Source organism: Juglans regia, chromosome 13 (assembly GCF_001411555.2).
Source record: "Juglans regia cultivar Chandler chromosome 13, Walnut 2.0, whole genome shotgun sequence".
Taxonomy (NCBI): domain Eukaryota; kingdom Viridiplantae; phylum Streptophyta; class Magnoliopsida; order Fagales; family Juglandaceae; genus Juglans; species Juglans regia.
Window position 1 is genome coordinate 21,420,133 of NC_049913.1, and position 24,100 is coordinate 21,444,232.

The window sequence follows — 24,100 nt, forward strand, 5'->3', positions numbered from 1 at the left end:
TATATATAAAATATAATAAATAATTTAATTTTTACTCTATTATTTATAAATTATTTTAATTTATTTCAATTCATCTCTGAATTTAAATCTCTCTCAAGAGAGTGACTATGACAATTGAAGAGAAATTACAAATTTGGTGGGATTTCAAAAGTTTGAAATAATGATAAATTTTGGGTAAAAAGAATAACGAAAGGAAAAAAAATCCAAACCAAGACGATAGAGGTCTCGAAACGCGATCTGGACGTAAAATCCAAACCACAAAAAGACCAGACCACGAACACATGAGCTCAGCCATGAGCTATACTCTTAAATACTATTATGGTTAGGCGGCGCCATGCCTAAAACCCGCGTCGACTTCCACCGACCCACGTTTCTTACCCATGAAAATAGCGGAGTACGGATTGCCATCGTCGTCGTCCATCTTTTGATTGAGGCCTTCGAAGAATAATGCTAAATTGCCTTCTATTGTACAGGAGGAATTGAAAAACCTCCTCTGCAACTGCAACTGCAACTGCATGGGTCCATTTCTCGCTCGAACTACGCTCACCTGACGCTGAATTCATTATATGTTTTTTTGGGGGTTAAGCTAATTCTGCCTCTGAATTAATGTTTGCCATTCTACTACTAAATGATTTCGCAATCCCCTTCCACGAGCTTGGATTGCTCACAGTCACAGCAGCAGCAGTTCTTTAATCCCATCACCAATCCGTCAATCCCTTTCTCCAAACGAAACAGAAGAAATTCCCCAAGAAATTGGAGCTTCTTATCCTGTGCCATTCCCTCCGACCGTCCCAACTGTCTTAATGTAGAATTAGCCAATTCCGCCAGACGAGGCGCCAATATTTTCGTAGTCAAGCGGCTTTCCCATGAATTGGAAGGCGAAGATTTGTCCCAAGAATCGCCACTCCAAATGGGCACCAGTTTTACCAATTACCAGGAGGACCCAATCGTAGATAAGCTTAGAACCCAACTGGGAGTGATTCATCCAATCCCATCGCCTCCCATTAGTGGAAATATAGTCGGGTTGTTTGCCTTCTTTTTCTTTGTCGGTGTTGCTTTCGATAAGGTATGGGCTTCGAGGAAGAGAAACAAGGTGGATAGTGCGGATGGTAAGCGCGGCGGCGCTGGAGCCTGGCCGCAAGTTCCAACGAGCTTTTCCTTGTTTTTGGAGAAGGATTTGCAGAGGAAAGAGTCGGTTGAGTGGGTGAACATGGTGTTGGGGAAGTTGTGGAAAGTTTATAGAGGTGGTATCGAGAACTGGATCATTGGGTCGCTACAGCCGGTTATTGATAACTTGAAGAAGCCTGATTATGTGGACAGGGTTGAGATTAGGCAGTTCTCCTTGGGAGATGAACCGTTATCGGTGAGAAACGTTGAGCGCCGGACTTCGCGTCGCGTTAATGATTTGCAGTAAGTTATTGGTTTGAATTATCTGCTGGAATGGACGTTCTTGTGCTTACTTCTATTGAGCAGTTATTTGGTTATATATTTTGTTCATTTGTTCAAATATAGTATTAATGCTTGTTTTTGTTTGGTTCGAATGGCTTCAAAGAAGAGTGTTTCTCTATGCGTCCTTACTGTTTCTTCTTGTGAAGGAGGTTCTAAGTAAAGTGCTTTGAAGATTTCTCAATATGATGTTCGCTGACAATAATATTCGGTTTTATGATGCGCACACAGAACACCTCACTTACATAAGGTTGGTTCTTTCTTCTGTAGGCAGTTCCAGGCTTGAGAGTGAATATAGGCAATAGTGAATCGGTTCCATTGGGGGATGTTATAGGCCTCAAGGAGTTGGCAGGCGTGTTATGTTATGAAGTTGGTTCCTCATCTATGACTTAGTTTGGTATGCCATTTTGGCCTTCGTTTGAGGCTAGTGTGGTGTGGATATTAGGCTTTCAGAGAATAGAGAGGCGGTTATCAGGATGGAGATAATTGTGCGCTTTACTACTTTTTTTTTTTTGTCTGAGTTCACTGTACCCACCCATGTGGTTAATGGACTAGAGAAAGTGCAGTGGGATAAACTAAAGTTGGGGTAGGTTAGGAATTTAGATTTGACTTTAATGTGGTTTACTTGCCTTTGAACAGTGTGGGGTTGGGACTAAAAAGGTTCAGCAAGTTTAACTGAACTCTGTTTGGGAAATGGCTGGGAAATTCTGATCAGGAGGGGGATCGATCATATTTGGAGATGGGTGATTGTGGTAAATTAGGTGTAGAATTTTGATTGGTGGACTTAGGAGTTGGTAAGAAGTTATATAGCTATTTATGAATTCCTTTTATCACCAAGCTATCATGCTTAGGCATTGCTCTTCTATATGCCCTGTATACTTGGGCTCTTGCCTATTCCTATGATCAATAAAATTTTGTTTACTGATTAAAGAAAAAGAAGTTATATAGCTACCTCATCATATTGTTCTAGCAGAAAGGGCTCGTGCAGCTGCAGTGGGATTTTAAAAGGAGACCTGGGTGTTGTCTTTGGAGAAGGTGTACTATGGGCTGGGAGAGGCTATCAGGTCAGGTTTGTTTTGAGGGGTGGTATGTTAGAATATTCCACTTTTGGCATAGTGTGGGATGATGCCTTGAGAAAAAGATGTTTCCAGATTTATTCACAATAGCGGAGGATGAAGATGCTTCTGTGTTCTCATATTTGGGCTCCAAGAATGATGGAGGAACATAATCTTGAAACCTAAGGCTTAATTTAACTATTAGGAGTTTGGACCAATTGATTCTATGTAGAGTCTTTTGTATTCAACTTCCCTGCGGAGGATAGGACTGGGCAGTTATTGTGGAAGTCAAAACAATCGTGGGAAATTGCAATTCCCTTGGAGAGGTATTTGGCGTTTCAAAGTTTGAGGAGTTTTTTTTTTTTTTTTTCTTTTTTATAACAGCGGATGAACTAATAGGAAAGGGGTATCATGTTATTGAATTGGAGTTATGCGTAACTGCAGCAGAGAGAGTGTTTATCATCCTTTGCCTCACTATCCTTTGGTGAGATAGTTGTGGTCGTTTGTCTTCAATGTATTCGAGGTTCATTTGGTGATTCTGAAGATGGTGCTTTTGTTGGAAAGGTTTGTTAGAACAATGAAGAGATAGTTCCATTTGAAATGCAGCTTCAGGCTTCTTCATGTCTAGTGTTGATTGTTTAGATACGAGTGGGATAATCACACGCTTAAGGGTGTGGAGTTGCCTATTAATAGCTTAAATCTTTATTTATGCAGATCTTCAAGTGGCTGAACTCAGATGGCACCAGAGCCATCTCTTCTCTTGTAGAGTTTATTGATTTCACAAATTCAATTTGTGATTTTTCTCCAGTTTTTATTTTGATTTTAATTTTTTAATTTTTATACTTTTGGGTATCCTTGAGTTTCCACCTTTTAAATGATTTTTTTTAATAAGTAATAAGAAATTTATTTTTTTTGATAAGTAAGTAATAAGAATTTATTAATGCAAGTAGATGGGTATAGCCCAAGTACACAAGAAGTATACAAGTGGAAACACCTAAATACAAGCTAATAGCTCTGAAACTAGGAACTAGCAAAGTCTAAAAAGGAAACATTTAAAGAATCCCCATTCAGTACAAGATTTTTCGCCCAAAAACAAAGAGTTCGAAAGAAAAACTTTCTAAATTCTCCCAATGAGTGAGCTCTGTTATCAAAACAGCGTCCATTTCTTTCTAGCCACAAACATCACATTAGACATAGAGTTATCATCTTCCAAATATCAGCAATGTGATGGCTGCCCCTAGATCCTTTCCAACAAGCCAATAGATCCACCACTCTCTTGGCCATCACCCAAGCAATACCCGACCTGCTGAGAACCTCATCCCAAAAAGTCTTTGCAACCTCTCAATGCAGAAACAAATGATTAGCTGACTCCTCATCTTTCTTGCACAAATAAGACCAGTCCAGGCATATTATACCCCGCTTCCTCAAATTATCCGTTGTTAGAATCTTCCCGAGTGGCACCAACCAGCAGAAAAAAGGAAGTTTGGTCGGAACCTTGGATTTCCAAATGCACTTCCAAGGAAATTGATTGACACAATGACACATCAGCACTTTATAATAAGAGCTGACAGAGAAAATTGAATTTCCAGCATGTTTCCACAATATTCTGTCCTCTCCTCCCTGCACCATTTTAATGTCATACAGTCTACTGAAAAAATCAGTAATAATCGGCACTTCCCAATCATGAACATCTCTAAAAAATCTCACATTCCATTGGAGAATGTTATTGGAAAATGATACAAAATCAGCAACAGTAACATCCTTTTCTCTTGCCATTCTAAATGGGGAAGGAAAAACATTCTTGAGAGTCAATTCCCCACACCAAACATCATGCCAAAAGCAAATCCTATCTCCTCCTCCAACCATAAAGGAAACATGTTTAGCAAAATCCCCCCAACCATTCCGTATGTACTTCCACAAGCCCACACCATACACACTTCTAATTTCAGTAGAACACCAACACCCCCGCGCCCTCCCATATTTAACATCAATAATATTTTTCCATAACACATCCCTCTCTAATTGATATCTCCAAAGCCACTTTCCAAGAAGAGCTTTATTAAAAAACCTCAAATTACGGATCCCCAAACCCCCACAAGTAACTGATGAGAAGACTTTATCCCAACTTACTAGATGGAGCTTCTTGTTATCACCAAGACCACCCCACAAAAAACTACGAAAGATTCTTTCAATTCTACAAGCCACCCCAGCTGGCAAAGGGAAGAGGGAGAGAAAATACGTTGGAAGATTGGACAGCGTACTTTTAATCAAAGTAATTCTTCCCCCTTTAGACAAATAAATCATTTTCCACCCAGCTAACATTCTTTCTATTTTCTCAATCACTCCATCCCAAATCGACAAAGATTTATAAGGGGCACCCAAGGGAAGACCTAGATATTTCATGGGAACCGACAAGATCTTACAACCCAAAATGTTTGCCAAGTCCCTAGAATTCGAGATAAAGCCCACAAAGACAATTTTTGACTTAGATAAGTTGAGGCCTCGTTTGTTTTCACAGATGAGATGAGTTGAGATAAAAGTTGAAAGTTGAGTAAACTATTGTTAGAAAATATTTTTTTAATATTATTTTTGTTTTGGAATTTGAAAAAGTTAAAATTGTTTATTTTATTTTGTATGAAAATTTGGGAAAGTTGTAATGATTAGATGATATGAGATGAGATGAGTTGAGAAGTTTTCTGAAAACAAACAAGGCCCGACTCTAAGCCTAGAAATAGCTTCGAAGCATAATAAAAGCACTCTCAACGATTGAAGATGGTCATGATTAGGGTCGCTGAAAATAAGAGTATCATCAGCGAACAGAAGATGTGAGACCTTGATACTACTAGGAGAGGCTCCACCCACCAAAAAACCTGACATGAGATTTCCGTCTACAGCTGCATCAATCATTCTACTCAAAGCATCCATGACAATTATAAAGAGGAAAGGAGACATGAGATTCCCTTGTCTCAAACCTCGAGAACTAGTGAAAAATCTAGCTGGGGAACCACTCGCCAAGATCGAAAATCTGACTGTTGAGATACAATGTCTGATCCATGCACACCATTTCTCTCCAAAACCATGTCTCCCAAGTATATATAAAAGAAATTCTCAGTTGACATGATCAAAAGCCTTTTCCATGTCCAGCTTAACTAGGATGCCATGAACTCCCTCTCTAAGTCTACTTTCCAAACATTCATTGTCAACTAAAACTGAATCAAGAATTTGTCTCCCCCTAATGAATGCATTCTGATTTTTTGAAATGATCTTTACTATCACCATACTCATACGGTTGGCGAGAACCTTCGATATGATCTTATAGACCCTGTTGATCAAACTTATAGGATGGAAATCCTTCTTCTCCACAGCCCCCACTTTTTTAGGAATAAGGGCAATAAAGGTGGGCATTAATGCTTTTTTCAAATTTCTTGTATGAAGGAAATTCGATAAAAACCTTCAATATATCTTCTCTCAAAATTTCCCAACAATCTTGGAAAAAAGCCATAGAGAAACCATCAAGGCCTGAGGCTTTATCACGCACCATCCCCCTAACCACATCAAGAATCTCCTCTTCCTCAAAAGGTCTCTCCAACCAGTCATAGAGACTAGAGTGCTGGTCGATATACCCAAAGTCTAGCCCATCAAGTTTAGGTCTCCAAGAGTAGTCCTCCCGAAAAAGCTTCTCGTAGAAAGAAACAATGTGATCCTTAATATCCAAAGGATCTGAAAAAATAGTGTCCCAAGATTGAAGATAATCAATGGCATTATTTCTACGATGAGAGTTTGCCATACAATGAATAAAATTAGTGCAATTGTCCCCTTCCTTTAGCCAAAGAACCTGAGATTTTTGCCTCCATGAGATCTTCTCCAATAAAGAAATCTTCTCTAGTTCAGCAATCGCCTCACCTTTTCTCAATGTCCTCCTCTGAAATAAGAAGCCCTTTACGACTATAAAGGACAGGGGGCTGTTCACCTTTGGAAACTTAGCTACTTAAGTACTACTCAATACTAACAAGGCGAACGGAAGGAGGCATTCGAAAGGCTGACCACTATATCATAGGCCTTCTCTTCTGGTGGGAAGGCCGACGACTACATGGGCCTGAAATTGGAAAAACCAGTAGACAAAATAGACTGTAACTACTTTTTTCTTTCTTCTAGTCTCTCTGGTCACTGAGGATGATTGCCCGCACAAGGAGCGATTGCTGTTCATTTCGTAGCATTTGTAGCCTCCTCTCGAGGCCCCTTATTCTCTGGTCTGTCTCGCAAATTTCCAATGCTTGCAGATTTGCGAGACAGCTGATCAAAAAGAGTCTTCCTCTTTTTATCCAAATTACAAAAAACTTCCGCATTCCAAATCTATAAGTCATTTTTTAAGGCTTTGAGTTTTCTTGCTAAAACAAAACTTGGAGAACCAAAAAACTAATATGACGGCCACCAAGTCCTCATCCTATCCACGAAGCTCTCTTCTTCAACCACATATTTTCAAAATTAAAATATATACGCCCTCCGTTAATACCCCCACAATCCAAAAGGATGGGGAAATGATCAAAACATAATCTTGGGAGCCGTTTCTGACATAAATCTGGAAAATGAGACTCCCAAGTAGAGGAAACCAAGAATCTGTCCAGCCTCGACCTAGTCCTCCCATTGGACCATGTGAAATCCCCTCCAATCATAGGAAGATCAACAAGATTCAGCTAATTGCCTCCAATCATAGGAAGATCAACATAGAGGCTACCTCTTTCAACATTGCTGCGAATTGCCTCCACCCCTCACTCTGCCAACCTTCTGGGATGGCAATAAAACCACGCCTCACCTCTTTCCTGTATTCGGACAATGAAAAAAAGCGGCCGTAATTGTTATGGCAACGTTGGGCAAGCAACACCTGATTACCATTACGTCTAGACTTATAAAAATGCGACGGACCAACTGATGCACCACAAGCAATCACCATAGTGGCCAACCAATCCACATCATGAACATCCATAGTAATGTACTTAGAAACCTTACGACTTTTCTCCGTGATCCGCCACCATTTGTCATTCTCACGAGAAAAATAAAAAATCTTAAGAGTCGATGAATAACTTCCTGCAAAATTCCATCGCGAGAAATGCCGGAAAATTATACCATGTTTTCCCTCACAAAATGTTAAATCCTTATAGCATGCAACATCTAATGTGCAATGATCATATCCCCTCAACAAATTGTGTGCCACCTTTTAATTGATATTATTTATTTTACATATAAAAACTGTTATTAAATCATTCAATCTAAATTATTCAGCAATGAATGTCTGATATTACAATTTAATACTTTACTTAAAAAGTATGCACATTTATAGGTGATAGGTGATGTTTCCACTGAATGATGTCCCAAAATCTATTGTTGGATTTAATAAATGATCAGGTAGTATCATTTTTCATTGTTTCAGATTGTGGTATGACTATGTTTGATCAGTTAAGTTTTCATTGTTTCAGATTGCGATATAGCTATGCTTGATCTTGTTAATCACTCAATTCTATCTTTGGGCTAACAAATCAGACATTAGCTAATTGAATTGGTGTTATTAGATATGAAAATAAGTATGTCTAATTGGCATGTCTTATCACATGTCTAATTTACATTGTGAGGTGGCAAACTCTTTGTGGTATGAGGTTATTGGTTGGACAGGTTTATTTTGGGTGATGCCTAAGGAAGTTGTGGAGCTTCTTGCATGTTGGCGTGGTTGTGGGGTGAGGTGGGGAAAGATGTTGCTGCCAAGTGGAGAATCATTCCTTTGTGTTTAATGTGGTGTCTATGGCTGGAAAGAAATGGAGACGTTTTGAAGACAAGGAGCGCTCTTTTGAAGATCTTCAAAACTTTTTCTTTTCTACTTTGAGTTTGTGGGCTAAGATCTTTGTAAGGAATGATGAGAATGTACCAAATCTGTTTCTGTTTTAGTTTTCCTGTTTTCTAGAGTGTAGTAGGTATTTTCTTTGTATACTTCCTGTGTATTTGGGCTATGCCTATTTGTGATAATAAAATTCTTATTAATTATAAAAAAAAAAAATAGTTACGTACCTTATCTCCTTATCTTCAAGAGCTCAATCAACTTCACTTAACCTAATAGGGTTTGGATCAAGACCCTAGGAAAAACACCAAGAGTGGTTGGCTATTTAGTTCTTGAAATAATAGATCTTGCTCTAATTTTCAGGACAATAACTATTCTAGAAAGATGTAGAAATCAATTAGAAGATTATTAGATATCTAAACTTGAACCTTGATGAAAAGAATTGGGAAAGCTTGACGAAAACTTATCCAAATGACCAAAGGGATTTCAGTTAGGAGAGAAGAAGGGCTGCAATTTTATTAGACTTTTTTAGTTTTGGGGCTGAAAAGGGGCAACAGTAGGGGAATTGCGGCTGGGGTGAAATAATAGTGTTCAGGATCCTTTTATCAGAAAATGTTAATGTTTTGTTGGGCTACATCAAAGCTGACAAAAATAATATTTTTAACTTCTTAACAGAAAATTTTCTTAGAAAAATATTTTGGATAAACTCCTAGAATTTGGAAGCTAGTTTTAAAAGAAAAAGGAGTCCTAAAATCTAGGATTTATCCCTAAAAAATAGGGCTGGCAGCAAAATGTGCATTCCTGCTCCTAGTCGGAATTGGTTTTCCCTATAATAACTTTTAACTCTTCTAGGAAAACGCTTGCAGCATAATTTTAGGAAAATAATCCCTAAACTTAGGGGTTGGTTGGTCAAAAGTAATCAGTAAACAGCTAGGATTCCTAGTTTTTATTGGATTCTATTGGCTATTTCTATTAGGACATGGATTGGGGCCTTGTTACACCTTACTTCTAGGCACTAAACTACTTTTCTATTACTTTTTTGAAGCTCATAAAATATACCTACGAAATTAATACCAATACTAATGGTAACAAACACTATTACAAAGTTCCCATTTTTACCCCTTTAATGAAGTTTGGGGTGTGACTTACAAGAATTTGGAAGATGGTCCCAACATGTTTATGGTGTATTTGGAGGGAGAGGAATTAAAGAAGTTTTGAAGATCAAGAGCGGTCAATGGATGAGCTTAGAAGTTTCTTTTTCAATACTTTACTCTATTGGTTTTTGTCAATTCTAATTGATTTTCATGGCATGGCTAATTCCTTGTATCATTCATCTAGAACGCTTAGGCATTGCTCTTGTATATGTCCCGTATACTAGGGCTCTTGCCTATTCCTATGATCAATAAAATTTTGTTTACTGATAAAAAAAATGAAATTTGGGGTGTGACATGTCTAGGGTTTGCTGGCATGACATATGGTATTGTTAAACGATATATAGCATGTGATTTGCTACATAAGCCTAAACTTGAATGTCTGTGTACCAAATCAATATTGCATTTGACTGATCTTTTGATGTCATCTAGGTACCAAATAGGCCTTCGATATACTGGTGGTGCTCGTATGCTGTTAATGCTCTCACTAAAATTTGGTATTATCCCCATTGCTGTGCCAGTTGGTGTTCGAGATTTTGACATTGATGGGGAGCTTTGGGTCAAGTTACGATTGATACCTACGGAGCCTTGGGTGGGAGCTGTTTCATGGGCTTTTGTTTCACTTCCAAAGATCAAATTTGAATTGTCTCCATTCCGCTTATTCAATTTAATGGGTATGTCTGCTTGTTCAATTTTATGGGTGTGCCATAATTTCATGGCCTCCATGGGTTTTTTGATATATTTGTATCCAGCTAAAGTAGTATGTGTATAAAGTTTGTCTTGGTACATGTTCAAACTTTAGTATCTACCCAAATAAAAGTTAGTATAAAACCTGGTAAAGTTACAGTCTATCTATTGTTCCAAAATATGTCCTATCAGTAGAGTTTTCCAAGTTCCCTTCACCGTGGAGACAGCCTGCTTGAGATTTTCTATGAATGATTAAAATTGTCCTGATATCAAAGATACTGACGCCTGTTTACTTCTTTTTCTTTCCTTCTTTTGCTCATGCAATGGACAAATTCAGCAATTCCTGTTCTCTCAATGTAAGTGGACTTTGTCTCTCTTAGTCATGATAACTGTTGCATATGCTACTTGTAAAGGCAATTATATTATCTTTTTATTTCTTTATAACTTATTTCTATTTTTTTAACAAGCAAAATATGCCATCCATACTGATTTGATTGATCTACGAGTGAGAGTAATTTTGAGAGCTCTGCTTGTGTCTGGTTTCAGATATAATTCTGATACGTTTTAGATTTTATTATGGAAATTTCTTTCAAAAACTAAATGGGAATAATTTTAATGATACTTGAAGCTGGCGTGAGGACATAAGGTTATTTCTCCAATTCTTCGTCAACTATTATCATGTTTTATTATTTGTTTATTTTTCATTACTGGATGTTTTATTTAAAGATTTGGCTTCTAAATCTTAAATTTTCCTTCTTGTTCATCAATTGGAAATCTCCTCAGGAGGAGTGGCCACATAAGCAGTGGGGGATATATGTTTGTGTATGATATGAAGTTGGTAGAATCCACCTGGTAAATTGTACATATAAAAAAATAGTCTGTAGAAACCACCGTCTGTCAACTGCAAAACTATGTCAAGTTACCAATAGATATCCAATGGCTGTGTTTCATATTTTTTTTCTCCACATGGATCTTTATCTCATTAGAAGATTGAAGTCGCATTTAAATCCACTGTTTTCTTACTAGTTTCTAGGCAACTGATCATGTTTGTCAACTTGGCTAAATTATATACTTGAAATATATCACTGAATCACATAATCTCTCTCTCTCTCAATAATATTATTATTTTGGATACCAATAAAGAATATTATTATTCTTTCGGATATATATAACAAGATTTTCCCAAGGAAATTTCATGGCGTAATCTCTTCCCTAACGTACGAATGTTCTGATATATTCATACGTCATCTAAGGTGCATCACCCATAACTTTTGTGTTTGAATGCCTGTTATTTGTGTTGTCCACTCTTTGACTTAAATTCTTGACTGAATTATTCTAGGTTTTTGACTAAACTTCTCACTGAGGATTTGCCTCGACTATTTGTCCGCCCAAAGAAGATTCTTTTAGATTTTCAAAAAGGAAAAGCAGTTGGTCCTGTTGCTAATGTCTTTAAGTCTGGAGAAATGCAAGAAGGAAACAAGGATTTTACTGGAGAACTATCGGTGACTCTTGTAGATGCTCGGAATCTTTCTTACGTTTTTTACGGTAAAGATTATCTCCTTCTATACATCTTTGCAAAGAGGATTCTGGTTGGCTCATAAATTGGTGACATTTAATTTGCTTAAACTATCAACTATTTTAAGTGCACATCCTGTGAATTTGTCTTTTTGCTCAGTGGTCATGTCAGAATTGATTTTAAGCTGCCAGTTTCAGTTTTCCTTTAAGAAAACAGTCGATATGATATTGCCCGTGAATGTGATACTTTGATCCATATATGTGTCCTTGGACCTCTTAATATGCCCTATCATCTCTGTTTTTTTTGACAGGCAAAACAGATCCATATGTTATTCTAAGCTTGGGAGATCAAATTATACGCAGTAAAAAGAATAGTCAAACCACAGTCATTGGCCCACCCGGTGAGCCAATATGGAATCAGGTGATACTTCTTAGCCATTTGATACTTATCCCCAAAAAAATATCTTTGTAATTTTGCTTCATCTGTTGTGTTTCATGTTCTTGCAAGAAAGGGCTCACTACATCAGTGAATATTTTTTTTTGATAGGTAAACCACATCAGTGAATATTAATCAGAAGTTGTAGAACCACAAGTAATCATGTCTACGTGATATTTGGCAGGATTTTCATATGCTCGTTGTGAACCCTAGGAAACAAAAATTGTGCATCCAAGTAAAGGATTCTCTAGGATTCAAGGATTTGACTATTGGAGCAGGGGAGGTAAATTATTTTGTTTCTCTTACAAGTATTCGTATGGTTTCCTAACTTAATTAATTGACAGAAAATGCTTAGACTATTACATTCACTACTACATGGGCCAACAAACTGACATGACACTTCCATGTGGTAGTGGCATTTCAATCAATTTTGAAAAGAAAATTTGAGAACTGTGTATTTATTGAGGTGGCACTGACGTATCAGGACTACATCAGTATGTATCCCTTTGAAGTATCGAATATAGTAGATGTTGCATAACTCATTAACTGACATTTTTGGTAATTATGAGTTTTTTTTTTTTTTTTTTTCCGTAAGATTGAAGTTTTGCCGACAACATAGGTCCACTACAAGAAAAAATGTCAGTTGGCTATACTTTTGCGTAACATATGCCATGTGCTTGTGTGCGTGCTTGGGTCTCATGATTGTTGGTATTATTGACCTATATGATGACAGCACGTGTAGTCTAAATTGACATATATGATGACAGCATGTGTAGTCTAAAATATACTAACATATAAACTTTCTAACCAGTATGCTATAAATTGCTTTTTGAGCAACCTAGTCATTCCATGAAAATTGAGTGGTTCTATTGGAATTGACATTGCATTGGAGGGTTTGAATGTATTTAATAGCTATAGACCTACAGTAATGAGTTTATACACAATTGACTGGATTCACCGGGAAGTTAATATAGGACAGACTTTTCTAATCAGGAAGTATTATCTTGTCAGTTCTTTAACTTTCCTATTTGCGTAGCTTATCAATAGTGTATATTTTCCAGGTTGATCTGGGTTCTCTTCAAGATACTGTACCAACAGACAGGATTGTTGTCTTGCGAGGAGGTTGGGGACTATTTAGAAAGAGGTCTTCTGGAGAGATACTACTTCGACTGACATATAAGGCTTATGTAGAGGATGAAGAAGATGACAAGACTGAGGCAGATTCTGTTGATGTGGATGCGTCAGATGATGAATTGTCAGATTCTGATCAGTCAAATGTTACTTACGAGAAGGTTGAAAGAGATTCTTCAAATGAAACGGATAAAGAATCATTTATGGATGTTCTAGCCGCATTGATTGTGAGTGAAGAATTTCAAGGAATAGTGGCATCTGAAACAGGAAATACCAAACTTTTTGATGATGTCTCAACAATAGGGTCAACAATACCACAACCACGTGGTCTTAAAGCTGAATCCATCCCCTCGAATTCCACTGGTGACTCTGAAGGTTCTAGAGGAGGTGTGTTAATACAAACTATCCTGGGCGGTTAATATTTACAGTTCACGATTTCTGATTGGTTTTTATGGTGTGCCCTGATGATTGTCAAAAACTTGTGCATTGCAGGATCTGCCTTATTTTGGCTTGCAGTGATCACATGTATATCAGTGTTAATTGCTATCAATATTGGTGGTTCAAGTTTTTTCAATCCTTGATATGCAACAGAGCTAGCAAAGAAGCAGGTTTAAGTACTTTATAGTAAGTAATTCTAGAGATCTCTCCATATCTTTGTCATTTTGCCTTGGATTGTCTTTGTGGTTGCATGCGGTACCGTTTTCCCTTTCAAGTAATTGTTTTCCCAATCATATTGTGTGTATCTATGCTGTATAAAATTCACGTGATTTCACTTTTGTTGCACTTTGTTAAATGGAACTTTGAGTTTTGAAGTTTCTCCGAAATGAGTTGTGATTTGTTGAACCGTATCTTTTTTGTCAATTGTTGTCGTTAGGGATGGCAATTACGTCTGTCTGACTGGGGAGTTGTTCGGTGGGTGGGCTTTTCCATCCCGTGAAGGAATGGGGTTTTGTATCGAAACCCAAGATGGGTTTGTGGTGGGGACTGATTTTGTTTGCCCCACTTTGCTTCACCTTGGTTATATTTAAAATTTCATAAATTTATGATAGCTCGTATGCTATAAAGAGATACTGAGTCCACACTGCCCTTTGTCTTTATTGTCTCTTCTCTCTGGAAAATCACCATGTTGCAGTGTTGGTGATGGCGAAAGGGATGGGTTAGAATCTGATGGCGGGAGGGTTTTCAAGGGGAGGAGTGTGCATGAGCACCCCTCTCTATCATCAAGAGTGAACATGACCCTCTCATTGCTACTCTACTCCATCACCCATCTTCTTGTTCAGCTCAAGAAGCTAGACACATACAAAAGGGACACAATATCTATGTGGTTTGGCACCAAGATATATGAAACTTTAACGTTTCACATGAAACTGGTATTAAAGAAAGGTGTTGCTTCTGTTGGTATTAAAGCAAGGTGTTGCTTGTGATGGGAGGGATGCTTTCAATATTTATGTCTGAAGATACATGCTTTACTTTCACAACAGGATTAAAGCTTTGGAGGGTAAGGCAGTGTTGCCTGCAACAAGGTTGGAAGAAGATATGGAGGTTCATTGATTAAAGCACACAGTACCATTCTACTGTGTATTGATGTAGTCTTGCTTGAAGTCCGTGAAGAGAATTCTGTGCAAGTACTATTGGAGAAACTCTATATGTCCATATCTCTTGCAATAAGGCTGTATTTGAAACAATATGGTTATACCATTCTTAAGAAGGAAGGCATATCCGTTCAAGATTTGGATTCCGTAAAATTATTTGTGGACATAAGTAGTGATGTTAATATTCTTGATATAATATTGTTCTTGATAAATCCTCCTAAGAGCTTTGTTCACTACATTGCTCTATGGAGGATGTCAGGTCTGCCGCTCTAAACTCTCGAGAGTTGAGAAAAAGAGTGTCTAGGATTGATACAAATGATCTGAATGATGCTCTGGTTGCTCAAGGTAGAAAAAGGAGAAAGTTTCTGTTGGCAATGGAAAATCTAGATTGAGCAATAAAATTGAATGCCATTATTCTCACAAACTAGGGCAAAAAAAGATTGTCTACGTCTAAAAATAAAGAGAACAAAATAACAAATATTCTGCAATTGCCAGCGTCATATAGGAGCATCGAGTGATGCTGGAGACATCTTGTCAATGGTCACTGAGAATCTTCAGTCTTGGAAGGATTAGGTTCTTGATTTGGAAGGTTTACATCACAGGTATTATAACAAACACTAGCTTGTCTCATACCGACTAGTGAGCAATGATCATGTATAATGGGAAGTAGCAACCTTACAACTACAACAGTTAACATCGGTTTTGCTCGAGTCAAGATGCGCATGCTGGTACTGTTAGTACCTTGACTGATGTTCTCTGTGTTTCATATTTGTTTGTACTCTTTTAACTTTGTGGGCTGGGTATTCTGCTGAAGGTGTCTTGAAGATTCCTATTATTGTAATGGTTGTGATGAAGGGTAAGAAGATTGGGAACCTTTGTTTGCTGCATGACAAGAAAACAACAGTTACAACAGCTGTTTTATGTTTTCTACAGATTGCTTTGGCATATGAGTGGAAGAGGGATATACTGGAATCAAGCAAGAGGGGCCTATTATGTTGTAAATAAAATTCAGGAAGGTGAATATTGTGTGAATGAGAACCAATGTTGACTCAAGTTCAGTGTTGCTTTCACAGGATCAAAGAGACAATGATTACATTCATTTGGACTTATGTGGTCCTTTTCATGTGCTTCAAGTGTTGTGTCCATAATTTGTTGACCTTTGAGTATTTTTTAGGACGATTTGGATTTATTTTTTGAAGCATAAATTATTCTTTTGACACCTTGAAGCAATGAAACTCGTTGGTTGAGAGGCAAGCTGAAAAGAAGATCGAGCACCTCGGTGTGATAATGGTCTGGAGTTTTGTGAAGTTGAATGTAGCAAGTTCTGCAAGAATGAAGGGATTGCGAGATACAGAACAGATAGAGGATGCCACATTAGAATGGGGTTCTGAAACACTTGAACATGGCTCTCTTGGAGGGAGCATTGTATTTGTTGTCTAATGCTGGACCATCTAGGGAGTTTTGGTCATGAGTAATCAGTATGCCTGTTGTTAGCGAATAGGTTTCCATCAGTAGCGATTAAATGTACTCTTGATGAAGTTTTCAGGTAACCCTGCTGTTTATATTAACACGAAAATATTTGATTGTTGAGCATATGCTCATGAAAATGATGGTAAACTTGAAATTAGGGCTAAAAAAGTTCATATTTCTTGGTTATGCATCTTTGGTGAAATGATATAGGATATTGTGTCTTGGTCCTACATCGTTTAAAGTTATCATCTGTTGGGATAGTACATAAATGAGTCAACTATGATTCACATGAGAAAAGAATATGATGATATATAAGTAAATAGTAGTGGTAGCAAGAAGGTGGTGCTAGATATGGAAGCTCTTAGAAAGCTGCAAACAGCCACTGTCAAACAGCTTGTTTATGAAGATTTTTAAACGTTATAGTGGAGAAGCATAAATATAGTATTTCTAATGGAAAACGAAGGAGGCAGATTAAAACCACCATGGAGATATTGTTATGAAGATGTGATGGGTTGTGCATTAGTTATGGTTAAGCAAGTTGAGATGCCATAGCTCTTTTTGTGTCAAAGTTGGGCTTGATGTGAGTTTTGTTTTGAGGAGATGCTATGAAAAGATTTTGTGTTGTCAGTCAGGCATGGTACCAAATTCCCACAATGTCAGTCGCCTCCTATTATTAGCTTCATGGCTCACTTTTCTTCTTAGCTTATGTTTGTGAGGTCATCTGCTGTTATATGCCAAGTTTTTTTCTTTCAATATGATTTGTTCTTGCTGACTTTGGATACACAGGTAGGCACATCTATTACAATATATAAAAGCATCCTCTTTTTAAAATATTGCACCACCTCAATATTTGTCTTTTAATTTTAATTATTTTATTATTCCCTAATTATAATACAAATACATATTCACTTCCACCTTTTATTACCCATCTATTACACTTCCTGTCAACTTCCGCCATTTATTTCCACTTCATTAGCTGTATCTTGCACTTCCTGTTGTCAAAATACTCACAAAATCCAAGAGAAACCGAGAACTTAGTTTCTGGAAAAACTTGCCGTGAGTTTTGGCCACCTTTCATTATATCGTAAATTCCATCTATACACGGAAGTATATGTTATACACGGAGTCTAACTGATTCCTAATATTCAGCATCTATACATGGTAAGATAATCAGTACATCTAATATTAATAGAGTCCTAAATTGTATAAATTCCTAACATTGTATACGTTAACAGTTGTTAGTTACAATTTTAAAATTTCTTTAAGTTCAATTTTACCTTAAAACCGTTGGGTTTCAAGGTTACCAAAACTATTTGGTTTTCAGGTTATTAAAGGTTATTAAAACAATTGGATAACCTTCTCAGCATTAATTTATTTCCTTAATAGAATTAAAACTTAATAATTTGTCGCCCATCGCCTGGGTGTATGGCTAGTATGTATATTGTGGTTGGACAAGTTTATGTTGTGATTTTTTTCCCCTCTTGGTATTTCAATGGATAAAGAGCACTCTTTTGAGGGTGACCAAGCTTTTACTCCAACCATCCTCTTAATCTTGGTTACCAATGTAACAGAGTGTATTCTGTTTTAGGGTTTGAGGGTTTCTCATTTTCTTTTTATTTCACCTTGTGTTAAGTGTACTTTCTCTTGATCTTTTGTGTCTGCAAGTGTAGGTCTTTGTGCAGAACATATAAATGTTGTGTCTCCCGTGTATGATTAGTTTTTTTTCTGTTTTTCCTCTCTACTTGTTTGCCAACCAAAATCTTAGATTGTAACAACATATATATCTTTGGAATTTTACGTTTTATATGTTTTTTAGTATGGATTTCTGAAGGGAATGTCTACTCATGGTTCTAATGTTCTTTTTTTTTTTTAATAACTAAATAAGTAGCTTTATTGAATAGAATGAAACTAGGCAATGTCCAAGTACACAGGAATTATACAAAGTGAGACACCTAATTACATTCCAGTGAGCTGAAAAGAAGATAGAAACTCATGGACATTCCCACCCTTGAATACAATAGCAGAAAACCACTGTAAAAGAGAGAATATAAAAAAATTCCAAATTTCCTCCACTGCATGCTCCTTGTTGTTAAAACACTTATCATTCCTTTCCAACCATAGACACCACAATAAGCACAAATGTATCATACGCCACAGTGCTGTCAATTGTGCACTGGTATGCCTCCTGTTCCGGCACTCTAGTAATTCCACCACATTCTTAGGCATTACCCAACTCAATCCAGCTCTATCAAGGATACCAGCCCATAATTTCCCTGCCACCTCACAATGTAAAAGCAAGTGATCTATCGATTCTCTATTCCTTTTGCACATATAGCACCACTCCATGACCACCATACCCCGCTTCCTTAAATTATTAACCGTCAAGATCTTTCCAAGCGCAGCTGTCCAAATAAAAAATGCAACTTTAGACGGAGCTAGTGCCTTCCAAATACTCTTCCACGGGAAGAAAGTGGGCTGTTGTACTGTCAAAGCCTTGTAAAAGGATTTAACAGTGAACTTGTTTCTCCCCATGTGAATCCACAACATATGGTCACCCCCATTTCCTCCTACCTTTGCTGAATACAAGTAACTAAAAAAGGCTGCCATCTCATCAAGTTCTCAATCCTGAGCATTTCTAGTAAAAGACATTCAAAGTTACTGTTCCATTGGCACAACACTGCAAATCTGAAACTGCCGCATGCTGATTTCCAGCCATGTTAAAAGCGACTGGAAAGACAATGGAGAGAGGACTCTCCCTGCTCCAAGCATCGAACCAAAAGCGGAGTTTTGCTCCATCACCCACGCCAAACCTAATATGTTTTTCAAAGGTGGTCCACCCCTTTCTAATAAATTTCCATAGGCTTACTCCATTTGACCCCCTACTCTCCTTAGAACACCATCCCCCCCACTCACTACCATACTTGTGTTCAATTACCTCTCTCCACAATGAGTTCCCTTCCATTTGATACCTCCACAACCACTTGCCAAGAAGGGCTTTGTTGAAGATGCTCAAGTTTCGCACCCCTAATCCCCCATTCGCAATTAGACAACACACCCTTTGCCAACTTACAAGGTGAAATTTGATTTCCTCCCCCATGCCGCTCCACAAGAAAGCTCTAAACAACTTTTCAATACGGTTAGCCATCCCACTAGTAATGGAAAAAGGGAAAGATAGTAAGTGGGAAGGTTGGAAATGGTACTTTTAATGAGTGTTAACCTCCCCCCTTTTGATAGATATAGCCGCTTCCACCCCGATAATCTTTTCTCAATCTTCTCTACCACCCCATCTCAAATGGTCTTTGCTTTAAATGATGCCCCCAAGGGGAGTCCAAGATATTTCATAGGAAGTGAAGCAATTTTACAACCCAACTCTGCTAGAGAGGCAATATTACTCACAACCCCCATCGGTACTAATTCCGACTTCCCCAAGAAGTCCTGAAACAACTTCAAAACACAACAAAACTGCCCTTAGAGCTTGAATCTGGTCGCTAACAGCATCACAAAAGATAAGCATATATCATCCGCAAATAATAAGTGAGAAATGGAGCTGACACCGTTACTGTTGTTGCCCACCGAAAAACCAGCAATAAATCCCCCCCTAACAGCAGCCTCCACCATGCGACTCAAGGCCTCCATGACTAAAACAAAGAGGAATGTTGATAGTGGATCCCCTTGTCGTAAACCCCTCGAAGACTGGAAAAAACCACAAGATTTGCCGTTGACTAAAACCGAAAACCGAGCGGTCGAAACACAGTGTTTAATCCATTTGCACCACCTATTTCCAAAACCACATCTTCTCAACGTATAGAATGGGAAATCCCAACACACATTATCATAAGCCTTTTCTATGTCTAACTTGCAAAGGACCCCCGGAATGCCTTCCCTTAACCGGCTGTCCAAACACTCATTCACTATCAAAACAGAGTCCAAAATTTGCCAACCCCGAACAAAAGCATTTTGAGGTTTGGAAATGAGTTTATCCGTCACCAAACTCATACGATTAGCTAACACCTTTGATATGATCTTGTAGATCCCACCTACCAAGCTAATAGGCCGAAAGTCTTTCAAATCATGGGCACCAACTATCTTTGGGATAAGAGCGATGCAAGTAGCATTTAATGACTTTTCAAACTTAAGATTAGAATGAAAAGCGTGGAAAATCTGTATGGAAAATCTGGGCTTTATCTTTGCACATACCTCTCACCACTAGATGCACCACCTTTTCGACAAACGGCCTCTCCAACCAACTTGCTACCTTCGAATCAAGCTGGTCAAAAATTAAACCATCAAGTTTGGGGCGCCACTCTACTTTTTCAGCTAGGAGCTCCTCATAGTATTGCACTATATGGTCTTGGATCTCTTCGGGAGACTGTAACACATTAGAGCCTAAATGAAAAACTTTAATAGCGCTGTGGCGTCTTGAGAATTGGCCACCTTGTGAAAAAACTTAGTGCATTTATCTCCCTCCTTCAACCAAAGCGCCCTTGATTTTTGCCTCCAACATATTTCCTCCATCAACAAAACTTTCTTAATTTCAGTTACCACCACATTCTTTCTTGACAAAGAGTCCTCATTCACCTCCCCTTCCTCCAAAACTTGCAACTTATACCAAAGAATATTTTTCTGAACTTCCAGTATGTCGAAATACTTCTTCATTCCATCTCTTTAACTCAACCTTTAAAGCTTTAAGTTTGCCCGCCACTATGAAACTAGATGTTCCATCAAAAGAATGAGCTTCCCACCAAGCCCTTATCTTCTCCACAAATCCATCAACTTCCAACCACATATTCTCAAATTTGAAGGGACGCCTACCCCCATGAATGCCACCACAATCAAGCAAAATTGGAAAATGATCGAAACATACCCATGGCAACCTTTTATGACATAGGTCCGGAAAGTGCATCTCCCGAAAAGTGCGTCTCCCACAAAGAGGATACTAGAAATCTATCCAACCTTGACCACCCTCGACTGTTGGACCAAGTGTAGCCCCAAACACCAAAGGAAGATCCACGGGATTCAACTAAAAAATCAACTCTGAAAAGTTTTCCATTGCTCTTATCGTCGTAGATGTCCATGCCCTCTCACTAGGGAACCAAACAATGTTGAAATCACCACAAAAAATCCAGGGTAAATCTCATAGAGAATATAGACCCGCCAATTCCTCCCACAAAAAGCTTCTATCACTATCCACATTGGGCCCATACACACCAGCAAGAGCCCACCTCCACCCACTCAGTGTTCCTAAAAGATACAACCATAGAAAAGGACCCGATGCAATCTTCTACCATCTCCACCACTCTCTTGTCCCACATCACCAACACACCTCCCGAAGTCCCTGACGAAGCTAAATAACACCACCCCACAAAGGAACAGTCCCACAAACTGCGGATTATCCTTCTATCAACACCACACAATTTAGTCTCTTGTAGGCAAATAATATCAACTTTCCAACTACCGAGAAGAGATCTAATGCGAAGACGTTTATTCACGTCATTGATCCCTCTTACATTCCAAGACAGTATTTTAGGTTTCATTAACAAAAGTAGAGTGCCTCCCTTTTGTTCTATATCTCCCCAAAGTTCCCTCCTTGTTATCATAATTGATAGAGCATTGCAAACGTTTCAGCTCTCTCTCCTTTCTAACAGCTGACTTGATGGCCGTGGAGCTGCCAACTTCAATGGCTATTAGGAGAGCCATGAATTGTTCTTCATATCCATCACATGTCAGTCCCATCCAACCTTGAAACTCCCCGACTTTTTTTAACACCCAATCTGATACTCTAGGTGCCATCTGAGGGGGAAGTGCCTGTAGAGGAGACAGACATCTCCTCCTCACTGTCTTCAAAAGTCAAGGATTGCTTCCATGGGCTAGTCCCCTCATCCACTGACCTCATCTCGTCCACTATTTCTCCTTCCTCCATAACCAGCACATAGGATAGCATCTCTAACCCTCCCAAGACTTCCTCTAAGGCTGTCGGGACATTCAGTCCCTGAGGTGAAAATAGAGACTCGGAAGCCATGGCTGAAACTGCAACGCGGGGACTAGCTGAATCAAGCATGGGAACACAGCCTTGCCGCTGCTTGTAGACACCTTCTCTAACCTCCTCGTAGTTGTTTGTGCGCCGGTAGGCTCCGGCGATGTGGTCTGAGCAGGTATCAAGGCATTGTGAACCAGCGAGGAAGTGTTAAGCCCTCCTCTAGCCTCCAATATAACAATCTCCGGCGCCAGGACCTTCGTCGAAGCTTCTGCCACCTTCGGCGAGGTCGTCTGAAGTATTGCCAGCAACGGTGTCGCGGGCTGACACGTCGACCGGCCACCAAGGTCCTGCGGCTTCCTCCTCCAAAAAGGGCCTCCCATCTTCACGGGCCTTACCTCGGGCCTAGGCCAAGCACCAACATCTTTCTCTTTTCCTTTGCCCATACCTTTCTTAACCTCACCTAGGCCCGTTCCTCCACCGAGACCCAAGCCCACCTCAGCAATCCCCTCAACGCACCGTATTAGACTGTAAACTTTGTCACTGAGCTCGCCCAACCAAGACTGCATATCACGCAGGTCCTACATGATTCTTCCCATTTTCTGCCCAGACAACCCCCTGCCCTCTCCCCCTGACTCTGATCAACTTCCGAAAATGGAAGACATTGCTTCTGCAGTTTTGCCACACCAGGTTGCTGCGTGGCTCGAGGTATCACCAGAGCTTCCTTGTACGATGGGCCCAATGGGCCGTCGAGATCGTACAAGGTAGAATGGGTGAGTATTTTTCGAAGACTAGGAACAGGGAATGGGCATGGTAACCCATTGGGCTCACTAGCTATTGTTGTTGATTTATAGACTTGGGTACTTCCAATTCACCTGTTTGAGGATGGGAGATATTATTACCATTTGAAGGTACAAATTAGTTAATAAAACATGAAGAGAAAAATGTGTGCAGCAGATAAAATGTTGTTCCTGTTGAAAAGAGCCTTCGTGGTTTCTTATCTAAATCCATTTTTTCTTGCTTTAGTTTAGCATTGTTTTGCTAAAATAGTCGATTGCTCAACAAAATGCCTTTTATGATTGCAGGCTGTGAATAAACAAACCTTTCACACTCGCAGTGGACTCTCAAGCTAATGACTCATTTTCCATTGGCTTATATTACTTTGTAAATTCGTGGTTACTGGCAGAGGAATATTCTGTTGGCGGCATGAAAGTTTTTGGCCTCTTTTTCTTGACCTATAACAAGTGTACATGACCTTTGTACCTCTCTATTCATTAGTCGTATGAATGGTTATTACAATAGGGAATGTTACTCATTTTTAAATTGTCTTGTTCTGGAAATGGAGGGATTTTATGCTGACCCAAAAAGTGGGGGTAAGGTAGTAATTAGTTCTAGCATTAGAAGGAGGGTTGGCCATAGTTTCCAGAAAAGAAATACTCTCTATTCAGGCTTGGTATCATGTATAAAACATTTATTCCGGGGTCATGGTTGCTCCTATAGATGAATTGTGATTGGAATTTCTAAAGTCATATAGACGATATCTTGTATAAAATCGTTTTTTTTTTTTTTTTAATATATATATCAGAGGATGCTGAGTTTATTTCTAATGGCATTAAATTTGGATTTTTTTATTTTTATTACGGCTTGAACAATACTTCTGTGATTGAAGTTCTAATGAGAAAAGGTCATGAGTTGCCCTACCTTTTTAACCCAAGGGTGGGTTTTTTTTTTTTATCTGGAGATAACAAATCAGAAGAATGTTTTTTCATTAGAGAGAAAACAAGTTTAAACAAAAATAATTAATCATGCAATTGGC

At 38.6% G+C, this 24,100-nt stretch overlaps 1 protein-coding gene across 1 annotated transcript; it reads left to right on the forward strand.

Moving 5' to 3' along the window:
- Positions 1–235: 235 nt before the first annotated feature.
- Positions 236–23,769, forward strand: LOC109006080 (tricalbin-3). The gene is made up of 9 exons (XM_018985251.2): positions 236–1,410; positions 9,912–10,153; positions 10,504–10,522; positions 11,506–11,711; positions 11,993–12,102; positions 12,302–12,400; positions 13,179–13,635; positions 13,741–13,872; positions 23,370–23,769. The coding sequence occupies exons 1-8, from the start codon at positions 629–631 to the stop codon at positions 13,827–13,829; spliced, it is 2,004 nt and encodes a 667-aa protein (XP_018840796.1). The 5' UTR covers positions 236–628; the 3' UTR covers positions 13,830–13,872; positions 23,370–23,769.
- Positions 23,770–24,100: the final 331 nt, after the last annotated feature.

What these genes read in the sequence shown, in the direction of transcription:
- LOC109006080 (XM_018985251.2), top strand. Translation starts at nt 629, where the DNA reads ATGATTTCGCAATCCCCTTCCACGAGCTTGGATTGCTCACAGTCACAG. An exon ending in GTGAGCCAATATGGAATCAG is followed by an intron (nt 12,103 to 12,301) that starts GTGATACTTCTT and finishes GATATTTGGCAG; the next exon opens with GATTTTCATATGCTCGTTGT. An exon ending in CTCTGAAGGTTCTAGAGGAG is followed by an intron (nt 13,636 to 13,740) that starts GTGTGTTAATAC and finishes TGTGCATTGCAG; the next exon opens with GATCTGCCTTATTTTGGCTT.